The sequence below is a fragment of the Cyprinus carpio genome, chromosome B16 (genome assembly GCF_018340385.1).
Source record: "Cyprinus carpio isolate SPL01 chromosome B16, ASM1834038v1, whole genome shotgun sequence".
NCBI classification, from domain to species: Eukaryota; Metazoa; Chordata; class Actinopteri; order Cypriniformes; family Cyprinidae; genus Cyprinus; species Cyprinus carpio.
This window is the reverse complement of record NC_056612.1, coordinates 7594561-7611111: the sequence shown is the minus strand read 5'-3', so window position 1 is coordinate 7611111 and position 16551 is coordinate 7594561. Positions and strand designations below refer to the sequence as shown.

Sequence of the window (16551 nt, the reverse complement as noted above, 5' to 3'; positions counted from 1 at the left end):
CACCTTCTAGCTTTGTTGCAGTAGGGTGTATCCATATATTTGTTATATAAAGTATGAATATGTATTCTTCCAAAACCAGATTATATGAGCTATATGCTATCCACATGAATTGTACAGGTCTGTAATGTGTCAGTTGTCTCATTTGTGTATTTCCTTCTGCAATTTCAGGTGGAATATCTGAGAAAATTTTGAGTTTTTAACATGTTGATATGAAACACAAATGGGAATTCCACCCTATTACGATAGAAAAGTTTTTTTTTTTTTTAACTGTAATGCAACAAAACAAAACTGTATTGCATATCATGGTATACAGTTTAATTTCTGCTAAATGACGGTGTGAAGGACAGTATTGTATATTGTGCAATGTAGCCTGTTATTTTGTTAATATCACATTGCATGTACATTACACACAGTACTTGCACATTCACACCCTGTATTATGTGTGTCCTAAAGCAGTACCTACATTTTCCACCAGACTAGTAACAATAGCAAGTAAAGATTCTATTCTAGTTGATTCGAAATTTTGCTACAGAGTTTTGCCGCCATCTAGTGTTTAAAAAACATCTGAAAAAATAAATACATAAATAAATAAACAAAATCAATGATATAATTGGATTCTGAAAGATACTTCCAAATGCCGTAACAGGGTTTTTTCTAGTTTGTTTGCACTTGATATCATTATTAGTCTATTATTATAAGAAAGATGCAATGAGTTATGATCACTTTACAGTTACTGCTATTTTAAATAACAACAACATCAACAACATAAAATTGTTCGGCATCTCCTTAATGTTGTCCTCTGGGGCAGAGGGCTGATGAGATCCTCTGGACATGATGTTCGACTTCACTGACCGGTAACTCAAAGCCATGATCTTCCCACTGACCTTTTAAGAAGTTTATAGGTATGTAAATCTCATCTTAAAGCTAAACTCAAATTTTCCACGCTGTCTCATCGGCGTCCAGAAGGACTTTAGTGTTGCCCATGCTGTGAACAGCCTCCCAGACATCACTTTACTTTCTCCACTATAAATTGCTGTTGGCAGATGCCACGGAGATGCCGCCGTCGGGGTAATGTTTTGGGGGTAAAATGAAAGTGCCCCGGTGCAGTAAGACCAGAGAACAAAGGTCTCACTTCCATTTCACTCATCAAGCAAATGGAACTCATAAATACACGCCTTTTTGCTATTTAAACAACCATAAGCTGCACGAACGGTTTCTAAAGTTTATGGACTACGTTACATTTCTGTAATGTTAACAACGTTATGTTCAGGAATGTGGGAGGGGAATCATCTAAAGGCAGCAGATTTATTTTACTCAAACGCAGGTCATCAGATTTAGAGTAAAAATAACTCCTGTTTTAGAAATGTAGTTACCATTAACTACTAAAGTAGTGCGGTTTCTTTGATTGTGAAGCGTCTGTCCCGAAGTCGTGTTCGATGTTTTTGTGTTGTATTTTTTTTTGTTTTATTATGTAGTTAGGTTTATTTGTTTTCATAGGTTAAATATGTCTAAAGGGTAGGCATATTAAGGGTAGGCATTAGTAATTAAAGTTTTTTGGTTTTTGTTTTTTTGTTTATTGTTTATTTATTTATTTATTGTGAAAAGTTGTCTGTGATTACCGAAATACCTTTTTTAGGATGATGACAATGGTGAATATTATGCAGACAGATGTATTTAATTGTATTTGCACGTAAATTATGCATTAAATGTGACCCTCTCTGTGAAATCCAGGCTAAAGTCTCGAAATCTAATTATGACATAACAAGCATCAAAGTTCGATCTCAACCATTAATTTCACTATGATTTCCATCTTTGACATGGTCTTGCGTGGTAATAAATATATCAGTGTTAGATTTTCACAGAATGTTCTTTACCTTATGAAGGATGATTTTATATAGGAAACAGTAAATCACCAAAAAAAAGACTTTAGCTGAGTTTTCACAGACAAGGTCACAAATACACACAACGTATGGGTTCAGTAAACATTTAATGATGTTGATAATCAGTTCTTAAAAAGCCACATACAGAAATTTGATAATCTGATAATTTGATAATAATGATAATTTCTGAAATAAAAAGAAATATATCAGCAAACCATAATTTATAAATGTATTTTTGCTCTTTCAGAACTGAAATAACAAAAAAGTATCTGTTGTGACTGCTGATTTTGACTGTAATTCAGTCAATTGCAGTGAAGCAAATTTGTAATAAAATATATTATTTTATTGATCAGTATGTTTAGGCCTAACCCATGAGAGCCCCACGACTGCCAAACTCACCTATATCGACCTTTTATGAAAATTACTTAGCAAAACTTATATGCATAAGATTCATATCTGTGAAAATGTTTACCTTTTTATTTTCTTTTATTTTTTAAATAAAAGTTCACTCACATGTAGGCTATTCAAGCTGCCTTGAAAATATTTAGTAGCCTATTTAATTTTATTGAATCAAATCTTGTAGGGTAAATAAAGCATCCTAAATGTGCTTCTAGATGTTTTGTCATTTTGGGCTACAGCCTTCTGATATTGCTGAGGTGACCTGTGGGTGTGTGTGTAGGGTATAGGGGATTCCTGGAGACCCCCTTCTTGAAGAAGACCTCCCCTCTCCCTCCCTTCATCCTTCTCCTCCTCTCTACCAGCTGAAACTCAGGAGCGCCGCCGATCGGTACCGACACCTCTCCAGCGAGCTAAAGCCAAGATGGAGGGTCCGCGCTCAGCGAGAACAGGAACGAATCCCCGCAAGCCACTCTTTGCTTTCCAATGAAGAGGATTTATTCCTGATCAGTCACTTGATCTCGGAAAATCGACATTGACCCGTTTGTTTGGAGAATCGCTGATCCGAGGATGAGTTCAGGGGAGGGAGAGGACACATCTAAGGAGGCGGCCGACATAGCGGCGTTTTTTAAATCCGGTAAGTGGAGAAGAAGAGAGGGGCGCGCGGTTCGGTGTTTTCGTGATGATGAACCCGCTGATCCGGATCCTGGTTCACGTCAGTGATGCGTGACCGAACTGGTCGGACCATAGATCCGAACATATTTCCCCCCTCTGAGATGTTGATGATGATTGCTCTGTATCTGCAGACTTGATTTTATGGCCATATACCCTTACGAAACAAAACTATATGGTACTGCAAAATATAATGCGATATATTACATAGCTAATACTTTTCCATATATTGGAAACTAGTGCTTATATTTTTCAATATACAGCAATATATGCATCGACAATAGTCTATATCGATACACAATATATTTAGAAATTAAGGCAAAAAATAAATATTCGTTGTTTGATCCTTTATTGAGTATGTAGGTATTGCACATAGATTTTTCCATATAAATATGAATGTATGTACACACATATACTGTATACACACATTCACGGAATGAGTTCCAGGAGATTTCTAGTTCCTAGCATGCTTATTGCTTCTGACTGTTAAAGGAGACTAAAATTGTTAAAAGTAAGTGTTATTTCATGTGTTTTTGCCCAATATTAATATAGGGGATATCTGTTAGTGTTTAATGTTGTATTATTTTGAAAAGTAAAAGTGTTTCTGGTATGTATAAGTTTGTGGGGTTACCATTGTGCAGAAGAGTAGAGTCTGTGGTCAGGAAGATGATTGGACAAACACTGTTAAATTATGTTACTTTGTGTTACTTTATTTAAAAAGTAATTGTATTTCACTGTTCAGCACAGTGATAGTCTGTTCACTAAGTGGTTTATTATGAGCAGGTGTGCTTTTGCTATTGTAAGCTAGCTATATTTTAAAATATGAAACATGTATATCATAAATGACTGCTAAATATAAGAAATATATGTTTTCATGTGTGTATATACTGCATGAATATATGTTCAGTATATATTTACACATGCAGTTCCATATCTTATCACATGTACATCTATATATTATAAAGTGTATTACGGAATATAAAATGACATATATTGTGATATATAAGTTAATATATTGTCACATACTTTTCAATATATGAAAAGTGGCGATTCCTTATGTTTTATTCAATATATTGTAATATATTTACACAATATATTATTCTGTATAATTTCTAATATACCATTGTGTCATTTAATATATTGATCATTTATATATTAGGAAATATATTTTCTTTGCGTAAGGGTATAGTTGGCAGGTTAAGATATATAGGTCAATCACTTTGAATGCTTTTACATGACATCATTTATTTGGAATATGACGTTGCTTTTGAATGTGCGCAAACAGAGTCATGAAACAAGTCAGTACACAGTCTAGCAGCTTTTTTCTTAAAACCTGATGTCATACGTCATTGTTTATAAGCGTGATGTTTGAGTTCACAGAGAGGTGACGTCATAAAGCTTGGCTCAGGCAGTTATGGATTTTTAATGGTGCTGCCATGTCAGTGGTGTCATCATGCATCTCAATGATGTCATACATCACCAGCCATCTGTGTTCATTCACGTTAATACACTATTACCCTACATTCACAGACATTCTGGTGTGAGTTTTGAGCTCATTCTGCTTCTTTATGTACCACATTGGCAATCTACTGTTTGGGTTGCTGCAGTCAGCTGTTGCTGTGATTTATGTCAGCTGTCTCTGCAGTACCAGGTGCATCCAAGAAGGGACTCTGTAATGGGCCATGGACACCCTGAGTGACAGCAGGAGTGTCACAATATCATGATTTCTGTTCTCTCTCTGCTTCAGCCAGTGCTTGCTAGTGATGATGCATATGCTTTGTGTTGCATGTTGTTCATTCAACTTTATTGTGAGCAGTAATGAAGCAAGATATGACAGCAAATAAGGTGCTACAAAGGCCTAATGCTTGCTTGTTTCCCTGTCTATGGCTCCCAGCTGTTTGGAAAAAGGATGGATTGATAACTAGTTTAAAGTTACATGAAATCAGGTTACAAGTTTGAATAATACTTATTTGGGCCTCATTTGAAATTTGGTCAGATTAGAATGAAGCAAAAAAATCTGTTCATTTTAGAATACTTCCAAATGTTGATATCTATGCCAATTAATAGCCCAAAACAATAATAATAATAAAAAAAGTTTGCTTATAAACTTGGATGAGGTTCAAACCAATATACTGTATAGCAAATTAGGTGTAGGTGGTTGCCCCTTTTTGTGCCAGTCTGTTGAAATTAACCCAGCATTTAACACATTATTGTCAAAATAATAAGTTGATTAACATGCTTGCAATGCAGAGTTTGGTTAAATGATTCATGTAACTAAAGGAAATCTGATATTTGTTTACTTAAACAGCATGTAAGTTGTTGGTTTGCTCATGTTATGTTATGTTCTGAATGTCAAGAAACAAGGTGTCATAAGATTCACACTTCCCATTAGAGCGAAGTCTTTCCAGGGGTTTATTTTAAAGCACTGCAGCATCCTAGAACAGTGTTTCAGAATGAAGGCTTCTCTCTCTGACTCCTCCAGTTGGTCTGTTAATTGCCCCATCCCTGCTCAACACTCAGGTTTTGGCACCGACAAGCTTTCTCTCTGGCTGTCTTTGCGTTAAACACATTTTGTGTTTCCAGAACATTGGATGTCTCATCAGTGCCCTACTTAGTCACTGAGCATTGAATGGAGTCTCTCTGGGGCAAGACGCCCACCCCAAGAGCTTTTGTTCGGTTTTGAGAACTGTTGCAGATCTTGCACACCAACCTTGGCCTGCATTCTGAAGTACCTTTGGATGCTGAGCAAAGAAAATGGCTCAGTGTTTGTAAAACCAGCACGGAATAGTGATGGTGGTCTGTTCAGGCAGTTAGAGGCATCCTTAAGTGGAGTGTGTGACAGATGTTTCAGAATATTGGTGGCACTGGTTTATCCTGTTTTGTAGGGAAAAACAAGAAACAAACTGAATGAGTGCAGTCCAATGTGAATAAAATTAAGAAAAAATATGTAAGTATATGACTCTTTGCAACAAAAACAATTATTTTAAAGGGATACTCCATTGCAAAATAAAAAATTTTGTCATTATTCACTTACCCCCATGTCGTTCCAAACCCATAAATGCTTCGTTCATCTTCGGAACACAATTTAAGATATTTTGGATGAAAACAGGCAGGCTTGTGACTGTCCCATAGACTGCCAAATAAATAACAGTGTCAAGGTCCAGGAAAGTATGAAAAGCATCGTCAGAATACTCCATCTGCCATCAGTGATTCAACCGTAACGTTATGAAGCGACGAGAATACTTTTTGTACATGAAGAAAACAAAAGTAATGACTTTATTCAATAATTCCTCTCCTCTGTGTCTCTGCAAATCAGTAGCGCCATTTTGGCAATTCTGAGCAGTACGCAGGTGGCGAAACTCTACTGTGCCAGCAGCACTGCGCCGATGCGCTGTTTTCATTCAAACCAAAGCATAAATGCATATAACCTGTTCCATCAAATCTGTCCACCAAGGTCTAAAAGGCTTGACAACCTTAGTTTGAAGACCCTGATCCAGATTATTTCTGTCTGTATTATTAGATTATCAGTAATAAATCAGTAACAACTGTATTGTTACTAAATCATTTTGTGGTCATGTTCCCAATAATCATATTCTTTATCATGTTTCTTATAAGCTTGCTGACATTAACATACTCATGACTTTTCTAATGCAAACAAAATGCTTGGAACAAGCTATGGCTTGGAAATTTACACAAGTATGTGTACCATTCTTAAACATGGCCATTCTGCATTTCATAAGTTCTAGAAAATTAGAATTTTTTGATTGAAAATACATTTATAAAGATCTGCTACAAATTTCACTCTATGTATAAATTCGCATGGCAATCGTATCTATTTCCATCAGTGTGTATACCATGCAACTTGAGACGGTACATAAATAGCAAGTATTGCGTTAGATTGTGAACCATCTTCTGTCTTGAAGACACAGCTCTTTATACATGACAGCACCACTTATTCACACACTTGTGGATGGATGATTGAGGTTGTCATGACATATTCAGCCCACTTCACAATGTGGCAGAACAGCTGAAGGCTGGATCACACAAAACCTGAGCCCTCCTTCAGAGTCTATCAGCAGCAAACCACTTCCATAGAAAATGTTCCCGTCTGAGCTGAGTTACTCTTTTCAACTCTTTGCTGTTCTGTCTTGTAATTGGCGCAGCCAAACCTCCTTTGAAGTCTGTTGCGATATAGAGACATCGTGACTTCCGGATCCTCGATTCTCTGTTGTGGTGGCTCTGTGCCTTTTATGCAAAACATCTCAAGGGGTTGTTGCAACAACTTTCCAAATTTGAAATCATTTAACAGTCTTTTTTTAAAATTAAGGATTCAAATGAGGTGTGAAAAGCCGTTGTGGCCTCATCCTGGAAAGGGAAGGATGTTCTTAAGTCAACGGATGCCAGACCTTAAGATATTGTTTCACTTCCTCTGATACTGAAGTGACTTTTTGACTTGCTGAAATGATTGCCATATACAATTTATAGTTTTCTTAATAATTGTGCCATTTACCAAATGCAGCTTAATGAAATTGCTCATTTCCTGTACTGGCGGTGTTTGACTTGAAGAGATCTGTCATTGCTAAAATCATTCTCAACTTACGTCTTTTTATGTGTAATTAGAGGTTAGCTAAAAGTGAAGGGAGGATTGTGGCTTGGGATATTTCCTAACATTGCCTCACTTTGATCAACTATAAAGCATAATTACATTGGAAAGAAACATGCTATTTGAGACAATTACACATCTGACCATCACATGATATGAAAAAATGAGATCAAATTTTCCCCTTGTATGGAACTTTATGTTGGATTGTGGGTAGTGCTAAATGTTAAGGATCGTAGCTGCTTGACTAATGTAATCACTCCCCTATAAATTTTCTCAGAAGGTACTTTAAGATCTGTAAAGCCAAAGTGTGTGATTTCGTTTCCACTTGTGGCAAAATTGTAAAAATTATTGTTTTCAAGTAAGTTTCCAGATACCTTCCCTCATCTAACAGTGGTTGGAAAAACAGATAGTTCCGCCCCAAAGGCACACTACTTGTTGAGTCAATAGCGGTTTAACAGAATGTTTTCCCATGTCAAAAATTCATAGTTTTCAGTCATGTGATTGGCAGGAGACTTGAAGGGCAAAACATCCTTAAAGCCTGTTCACACAGAACATGTTTTTGCATCTACAACACAAGACACAGTGCAGAATGCTTTCTCTTCCATGTTGCCATCAAATAAAACAGTTGCCATGCCAACATGCTATTGTAAACAAAAGCATGCAATGCATGCCCCACCTCCGGGGTCTTCTGATTGGTCCACTCTTTTGACATTGATGAGCTGCACTGTATGTAATAGTTGAAATTATTTTAACTTGACACGGCATCTTAAAAAAAACTTGTGCGAGTCACTGCAAAAAACATGAGTAACGTATGTCCAGCATGTTTACATAGAAAAACAATGCAAAAGTAGCACATTGTCACTGTCTTAAAGCACTTAGCTACATTTTATAATGGTTTTCTATGGAGAACACTTCAGGTGCAATTTAGTGCATTGCGTTCATATTCTGGGCACATTTGCTTGTCAGACTGCATTATCAGTAATGTGTATACTGAATTTGGTCTTTTAAAATTACTGTCATAATACATTAGTAGCCTATCTAGTAAAAACCTGGTAGAAATAATTGGTGGGCAAGGAAATCCTTGTTTTGCCCTCCAGGTGGGCGTTCCTATATGAGTGTGACATCACATGAAAATGATGAATACCCAAGTATCCTAAACCAGAGCCCAGAGTCCAACTTATTTAAACTGAATTGCAAGCTTGTTTACGGTAGCCCGTGAGGTTTACCATAGCCATTACGGCTTGTGAAGTAGAAAGCATTGCATTATGTAATATAATGAAGCCCTGAATGACCAAATATTATTTGACCCTACTGCAGGCTAGTGTTGTAATGTGGTCGCTGCAGATGCAGAATTGATTCGACCAGGAAAATAACTTTTAAGATAAAGAAAAGCAAGGCATTAAATAGCAGTAAGCTTAGTTACCAGGTACCATTCATGTAATCATCCTTTACAAAAAATGCACTGTGACAATACCATGGTATCAGATTATCACTGACATATTGTGGTTTTTACATGATACTCCAAGGTACTTCAACGAATACAATCTTGTTATTGTCCAAAGTTGTACTTGAAGGGTTAAAATCTCTTCATTTGCTCTTCATGTCAGTGTCGGCTGTGATAGAATGTAAATGCAGAACAGCATTATGGTCCATGAATAGACAATGCTGCTATGTCATCTTCTATAATTGGAAGAAGATTATTTCAGGATACATCTCTCTCTCCAAGTCTTGAAGGGGTTTACAGTACATTGTTTTTACAATGAGGAACAGATGTTTGAGGGGAGGATATTATGGATGTGTTTATCTCAAAGTTGAAAATGAAGGCAGATGAAGCCAATGGGCTGCCCAGGAGAGGAAGTGATGCACACGCAGATGTTAAACAGTTTCCCGATTTCTTTCAAAAGTCAAAACCACAGTCATTCAAACATTTGTGCTGTGTGGGCCAGTGAAAATATTCAATGAACCTTTAATGAAGATTAAATAGCAGATATAATTGCCAGATATTCACTGTAAAAATACTGTGACAATGTTTCAGGTATAACAAGTATTAATAATAACTGATAATTATAATATTATGGAAGTCTGTTTCTGCCACTGAATAAAAAAGGTAATTGTGACTTTGTATCTCACAATTCTGACTCTTTTCTCAGAATTGCATGATATTAACTCAGTTGCAAATTGTAAAGTAAGAATTATGAGATATAAACTCATCATTTTGGCTTTTTTTCTCAGTATTGTGAGTTTATATCCTGACTCGCAGTTCTGAAAAAAAAAAGGCAGAATTCCAAGATGTAAACTTGCAATTGTGAGGGAAAAAAGGCAGAATTGTGACAGAAAAAGTTGCAATTACTTTTTTAATTTTTTATTCATGGCGGAAACAAACTTCCATATAATGTATCTATTTACGCTAAAGTAAAGTTAATGGTTTAGCTTTATAGTAAGTGTTATTTTACTGTAAAATACTGTTTGTGTAACAATATGAATTAACAGGAAAAGTAAAAGTTTTCCTCCATGTTTACACATTTATATTTTGTATCAATAATTTTGATTTTCTATTGTGAGAACTCACATCACTCATGTCATTTCAAATCTGATATTCTTTCATCCATAGAACATAAAAGGAGCTGAACAAAAATACCATAAAAATATTCTATAATTCTTATAGTACAAATGTGCTTTATTCCAAGTCTTTGTATTTGCACTTGCACATGCAAACATGGCACATGAAGATGCAAAGATTTACATCAGTTACATATAAATTAGTCAATTATATGACAGAATTGTCATTTTTAAATTCACTATTCTTTTTACATCAAATTAACTGATGCCTGAAAATGTGTTGTGTAACATTGTGTGTGTTTGCACAAGATACAGTAAAAGCTACTGCCGCAGGTGCATTCACCTAAAAACCTGTTGAAATAAATCAATCATTCCTGCCATGGGGTCTTTACTTTCGATAAGAGACCACTGGACCTTGGCACTGCCATATAACCCTTATCTGATCAAGAGCTTGTACATTTTCCAGCAGATGCTCCCAGATCAGCACTGACATTTGCCATGTAATATTGAGGTTAGGTTAAAGGCCAAGAGTTCTGATGCTGTGTCAGTGAGGAAGGGCAGCGAGTGACTGAGGTCTTATCAGTGAGCGTCAGTCTTCAGTGTGTAATAAGGGAGGATTTTGGCTTAGCTGTATTGAGGGTCGAATCTTTTAAAATAAGATCATATCACACAGTCTCAGCGGGATACTCAATAGACCAGAGGGCATTCTAAAAGCAAGCCACAGGCTGAAGCACACACATGCTGGAGTGTTTTATCTGGAAAAACACTTGCAATGGTTAAACCCCATTTATTTGTGAATGCTTAACTAAATTTTAAGGTGTTCAAGCAAACCTAATTATCAGCTTATTTACAAAATTCCAATAAAGGATGATAACAGGATTGAAATGCAGAGCTAAAGTTAGCCTGAAGGTGAACTTGAAGTTTTAAACATCTTTTGAAAATTTGGTGTTATCATATGGATCTCTGTAAAATTATCAGACATGATGGAATGTTTTCTATGCAAACAAACTAAAACAAGAAATACATCATAGAATTCGTCAAATTGCTACTTTTCCATGCTTGCACTGTTTTTCCTCCACCAAAAATGTTCAAGCTTCTTGAAAAATGATGTTATTGTTTGGTAAAGTGATGTAACAGAGTAATAGAGTCGAATGCGATGAGGACATGAGTAGTCTATAAATGATTACCACTTAAAATAAAAATTGTATTTTATTTTATTTATTTATTTTTTATTTTAGAAGCTATTGCTTTAGGACATGGCAAAATTTTGCTCAAGCCAAAAATAATTATTATTTCAAATATACCCTTATTCTAAATGTAATCTGATAATCTGATCTTTACAGCTTGTTTAATGTTTTAGTCATGATGAGGAAATGACAATATACTGCATAACAAAAATATCTCGGTGATCCTTGCTATCCTGAAAGCATCCACTGTGTTGTAGATGTAGATACTTGTACTTTATATGACTTTATATTTCAGACAGTTTCAGTCAGATTATTCCAATCAAAATAGATTTAAAGCAAACTTTGAGTGTTAAATTTAGCTATGCTTTATGGTTTTATAACTACTCATCATTACTCTTCCTCTGTCACATTTACATAATGTGAATCGTTCTTTAGTTCTGAGATCTACGTTAGGCCATACTGTATGTTTCATGATGTAAAACGCTCATTCCAAATTAAAACTTCACTTCAAAGTGTCAGGAATCCCCTTCATCTCTAATAACTGATTGAGAGTGTACTGCACTTTATCTAAACCCTATCTCTTTCTGTCATTCTCTGTATTTTCAGAATGTTCTCTTCCAAAATGTGAACCCAAGCTTGAGTTACCCAGTCACCCAGGTAAGACACTGTTATTGCTGACATTTATTTGGTTGAGCTACATTAATATTTTTGCACAGTATTCAAATTAGTCTCTTTTTAGCTATTAGCATTGGTTATTTTTTTATTTTATTTTTTATTTTAATGTTTAATCTAATTAATGTGCCATTTATATTAGCCTGCTGCACACAATTGTTTGGTTTCAGTTTTAAATGTCTTGAAATCCAGATTCAAGAATATGGAATACCATCTGTGAGGTTGTTTCGGTTAAGAGAACTGTTCGAGCATTAACACTACTGAGCTGATTGCCCATTTGGCTTTTGGCTGGTTTAATCTGTTGATTCATCTAAATGCTTTTATTTGGTTTCATTAGGTCATGCTACATTGGATTCCTGCAGGGTGAATCTAGTTTTTACTCTTTAATCATGCATTTTAGATTGAGTACAAATGCAACTGAACTGAGTCTGATTTGTTGATGATATCATTATGAGGATGATGGGTTATTTACACTATAAACTGAAAATTGCGTATATATGTCAAATCTGAAAAAGAACACTTTGCACAAAATCAGACCTTTATATATAGGAAATTGATTATTATTATTATTATTATTATTATTTTTTATTTTTTTTTTTTCAGACAGTCGGGAGGTTCTAGGACGTATTTTGAAAGTAACTACACTTGACCCAGTTATGTCTAATATTAGTTGAACATTTGCTCGTCCCAAGATAATATCTTCTGCAGCCAGCCGACACAGTTAATATCTGGTTCTTTAGATTTGCTTAGATTTGTCATAGTATTAGTTTTATTTTGCTTGCACCCTAAAAAGAACATCTTTTGGCTAGTTTCATCAAATCCAGTGTAAAATTCTAATATTTAAGAATAAATTGCTGAGGTTTGTGTAGAATTCCCTATGCTGGTTATTTGAGCGATGCTGTTTAACTCGTTACTCAAGGTGCACAGAACATTTCTGTGAGTGGCAATGAACTAAATCAGTTCAATAAGCATGTCTAAAAATAAAAGGGGTGCATGACATTTCTTTGTTTCTCACGTCCGTCCCCTACGGCACCTTTCATATGAGACCCTAGCTTGTTATTCATTTCAAGCTGTGTCTTTCATAATCAGCTCTCTAATGACTACTGAACCTCAAAACTACAGTAATAACATGACAGCAATAAGAACAAATTTAATATAACCAAGCCTTCAAGAATTTTGTTTCTAATTACATCGCAATAACATAAACTCATAATAACAAATGAGAAAATATTTTTAAACCCAAAACCTAGCAAATAAAGTTTTAGGTTTCCGACTTTAGGCAAGTGAGCTCTGCCCTGTTCCCCGCAGTGGTTTACTCTTTCTCTAATTGGAGATTGAAGTGTATTAGACCCATGCCGAGATGTGCCGGAATCTGGTACGTTCTCAGGTCCGGAGGGAGTCACTCACACAATGGACATCTCCAGAGGAGGTCTTTGTGCTGTCTGCCAAAGTCCTCGACATGCTCATCACCCCCAATCAGTCCCACCATATCTACTGTGGCCAGTAGAGTAAACATTAAGGCTCCAAAGATTCTTTAGTACCCAAAACCTTAAAACACCTCTTTCAGACAGATGGACACACACATACACATCCAAACACTTTGGTGGGCTTCTGTCCAACCCTGTTTTCAAGCAGGGTTAGGTCCTATACAATGATGTGTTGATGCTTTACTAAAAAGAACTTTGTAGTTCACTTAGTTTTACAAATAAAGGAATATAGTATAAAGGGTGGTTAACACAAAATACTTTTGTGTTAATCTGAGCTAGATGTGCATTAAAGGGCTGGAAGTATAAAGAACAAGAACTGACCAGCGCACTTGGTCACACGGTCTAAAGACATCTTCTTCTCAACAGCATTTATAAATAGCTGACCTAGTCCAAGTGGACTATTTTGCAGGTTGCCTGTAAAATAGGGCTTGCATATAGCTAATAGCTAGCGTTGTTTTCAAATGTAGTCTAAGAGAAGGATTTGTTGGACCCAAAACTTTCAGTTCCTCTTCAGGAACTCGAGCTGCGTCGAGCGCTTTGGGGAACGCGTCTAGCGTGAGCGACTCTGAATATCGTGTGAAATCAGTCCAATGGAAGAGCGTGACGTCACGGGCGGGGTGACGTAAGCGACCAGGAAGCTATAAAAGCACATGCCGCGCAGCTGGCATCAGCTTCGCGTCTTCAGCAAGCGCTCTGTGTGTGCATGTCATTTTGTCTTGTGAGTCTTATTTACTGTTGTCTGTCCAGTAGAGCTCCAAGCAATGTCCAAGTGCAAGGCGAAATCCAAACATTCTAAAGGCGAATCCGGATCGCGTTTCAGACTGTGCGTGGTCTGCCTGGGTTCGAAGCACGCCGAGTCGGCTCTCGAGGGGGCCGACTGTCCGCATTGTGAGAGGATGTCGGTGCGGCTGCTTCGTTCCCGGAGGGCTCACTTTGAGGAGGGAGCCTTCGCCAGCGTTCCCCGCGGTGCTGGCCCCGCTTCTGCCGAGGCAGAACGGCAGCTGCACTCGTGGGGTTCACAAGTGGATCTGACAGAGGGAATGGAGACGGGCGAGTCCCTATCTCCTTCCACTTCTGCCAGATCCGGCGCCCAATCTCTTGAGTCGGAAGCACGCTCTGCGGTTCCTTCCACCCAGGGAGAGGGATCGACACTCCGCCTCTCTTCCTCCGAGGAGGTCGATGTGGAGTCTGTCGACAGGGATTCGCCACCCCCATTCGCCTAGGTATGAGGAGCTCTTGGAGGTGGTGACTCGTGCGGTGGCCAAGTTGAGTCTTGACTGGCCCGCCGAGAAAACAACCGAACCGCAGAAAGCAAGCTCGACGAACGCTTTCTGCGGGCGAGTCAGCCACCTCCTTGCCGGGGCCTTCCTTTTTTTCCCGATCTACATGAAGAGATCGCTAGATCGTGGAAGAGGCCATTCTCAGCCCGCCTGTATATCCCCTCTTCAGATTACTACGGCAATGTAGTGGGGATTACAGAGCGCGGCTACAGAGCGATGCCCCGGGTGGAACAGACGCTCGCGAGCTATCTGTCCCCCGGTACGGCATCGTCTCTGAAGGCCCCAGCATTGCCCTCCAAGACGCTCAGAACAACATCGGCTTTGGTGGGCAAAGGGTATGCGGCAGCAGGTCAGGCTGGTGCGTGTCTGCACACCATGGCGGTGTTACAGGCGTACCAGGCTGACCTGCTGAAGGAGCTTGATGAGGGAGAGGAGATCAAGTCCGATGACATCACTCCTGAGCTCAGAAGGACCGCTGATCTCTCCCTCCGCGCCACCAAGGAGACCGCCCGAGCGATTGGGCGGTCCATGGCAGCTATGGTGGCTGCGGAGAGGCATTTGTGGCTGACCCTGTCTGAAATGAAAGAGCGGGACAGGGTCTGCCTTATGGACGCCCCGATCCAGCCTTCTGGCCTGTTCGGCGACGCAGTCAACACTGTCGTTGACAGGTTTCAGGAGGCTCGCAAACAGGCGGCGGCGTTCCATAAATTCCTCCCTCGTCGCTCCCTCGGGGCATCTGGGCGGGAGATGCCCCAGCCGCACCCTAGCTCTTCATACCGAGAGGCTCAAAAGCAGAGCGTCGCCTCTCGTGCTCCCCCGCAAAGGGAACGGGAGCCTCAGCGACGCTCTCGGCCGAGGTCTTCGAGGCCCAAACAAGATCTGAGGGCAGTCATTGATGCTAAGAAGGCCTCGGCCAAGAAGCCCTGACGCCAGAGAGCCAGGGCGTCAGAGGGCAGCCTCTGCTGGGGTAGAGCGGTGCACACCGCATTACACGGTGGCCGTCTCGCCTCAGCGCCCTCTGGGGGCCGGTCTGCCAACCCTGCCAGTGTTCCAGGGCGCAGCGGTCCCCAGCGAGCTTCATTCTCAGTATCTTCCGCCCGTGCGCGTAACGGGGCTGAGACGCTCGCCACCCCTGCGGGGGCCTCTTACACCAGAGGTCAGTCTCGAGAGACTGATTCCCTTAGTAGATTATTTGCCAGCGTGGAAACTACTGCCAAATGTATCTCAATGGGTCCTGCACACGGTAGAGAAAGGTTACCGTATTCAGTTCGGCTCTGCACCACCGATGTTCAACGGGGTTACTCCGATGATAGTCGGCCCCGAGCAGGGTCTGGTTATGGAACAAGAAGTGAAAGCCCTATTAGAGAAGGAGGCCATCGAGGTGGTCCCTCCTCAAGACAGGGAATCCGGATTTTACAGCTGGTATTTCATAGTTCCAAAGAAGGATGGGGGGTTGCGTCCGATCATAGACCTGCGGGTCTTAAATCGATCAGTTATGAGACTGAAGTTCAAGATGCTCACGATCAAGCATGTTGTAGCGCAGATCAGGTCCGAGGACTGGTTTGTCGCAATAGATCTCAAAGATGCATACTTCCACATATCCATCCTTCCACAACACAGGAAGTTTCTGAGGTTTGCTTTCGGGGGCGAAGCTTACCAATATCGAGTACTTCCCTTTGGCCTCGCACTCTCACCCCGCACGTTCACGAAATGTGTAGATGCGGCTCTGGTCCCCCTGCGCATGCAGGGCATCCGCATTCTCAACTACATCGACGATTGGTTGATTTTAGCTCAGTCAGAGCAGGCTGCGGCTCG

The 16551-nt window shown here is 39.2% G+C and overlaps 2 protein-coding genes across 2 annotated transcripts in view; one reads left to right on the top strand and one right to left on the bottom strand.

Annotated features, from left to right (window-relative positions):
• dnah5 (dynein, axonemal, heavy chain 5) overlaps positions 1-1424 on the bottom strand; it is a 140311-nt gene extending 138887 nt beyond the window's left edge. Inside the window, 1 exon segment of the mRNA XM_042741875.1 lies at positions 780-1424. Within this exon segment, the coding sequence (XP_042597809.1) occupies positions 780-869 (90 nt within the window). The 5' untranslated portion in view covers positions 870-1424.
• A 1192-nt stretch (positions 1425-2616) lies between these two features.
• The window catches only part of triob (trio Rho guanine nucleotide exchange factor b), a 132389-nt gene continuing 118454 nt past the window's right edge, over positions 2617-16551 (top strand). The window contains 2 exon segments of the mRNA XM_042740505.1: positions 2617-2913; positions 11904-11954. Of these exon segments, the coding sequence (XP_042596439.1) occupies positions 2847-2913; positions 11904-11954 (118 nt within the window). The 5' untranslated portion in view covers positions 2617-2846.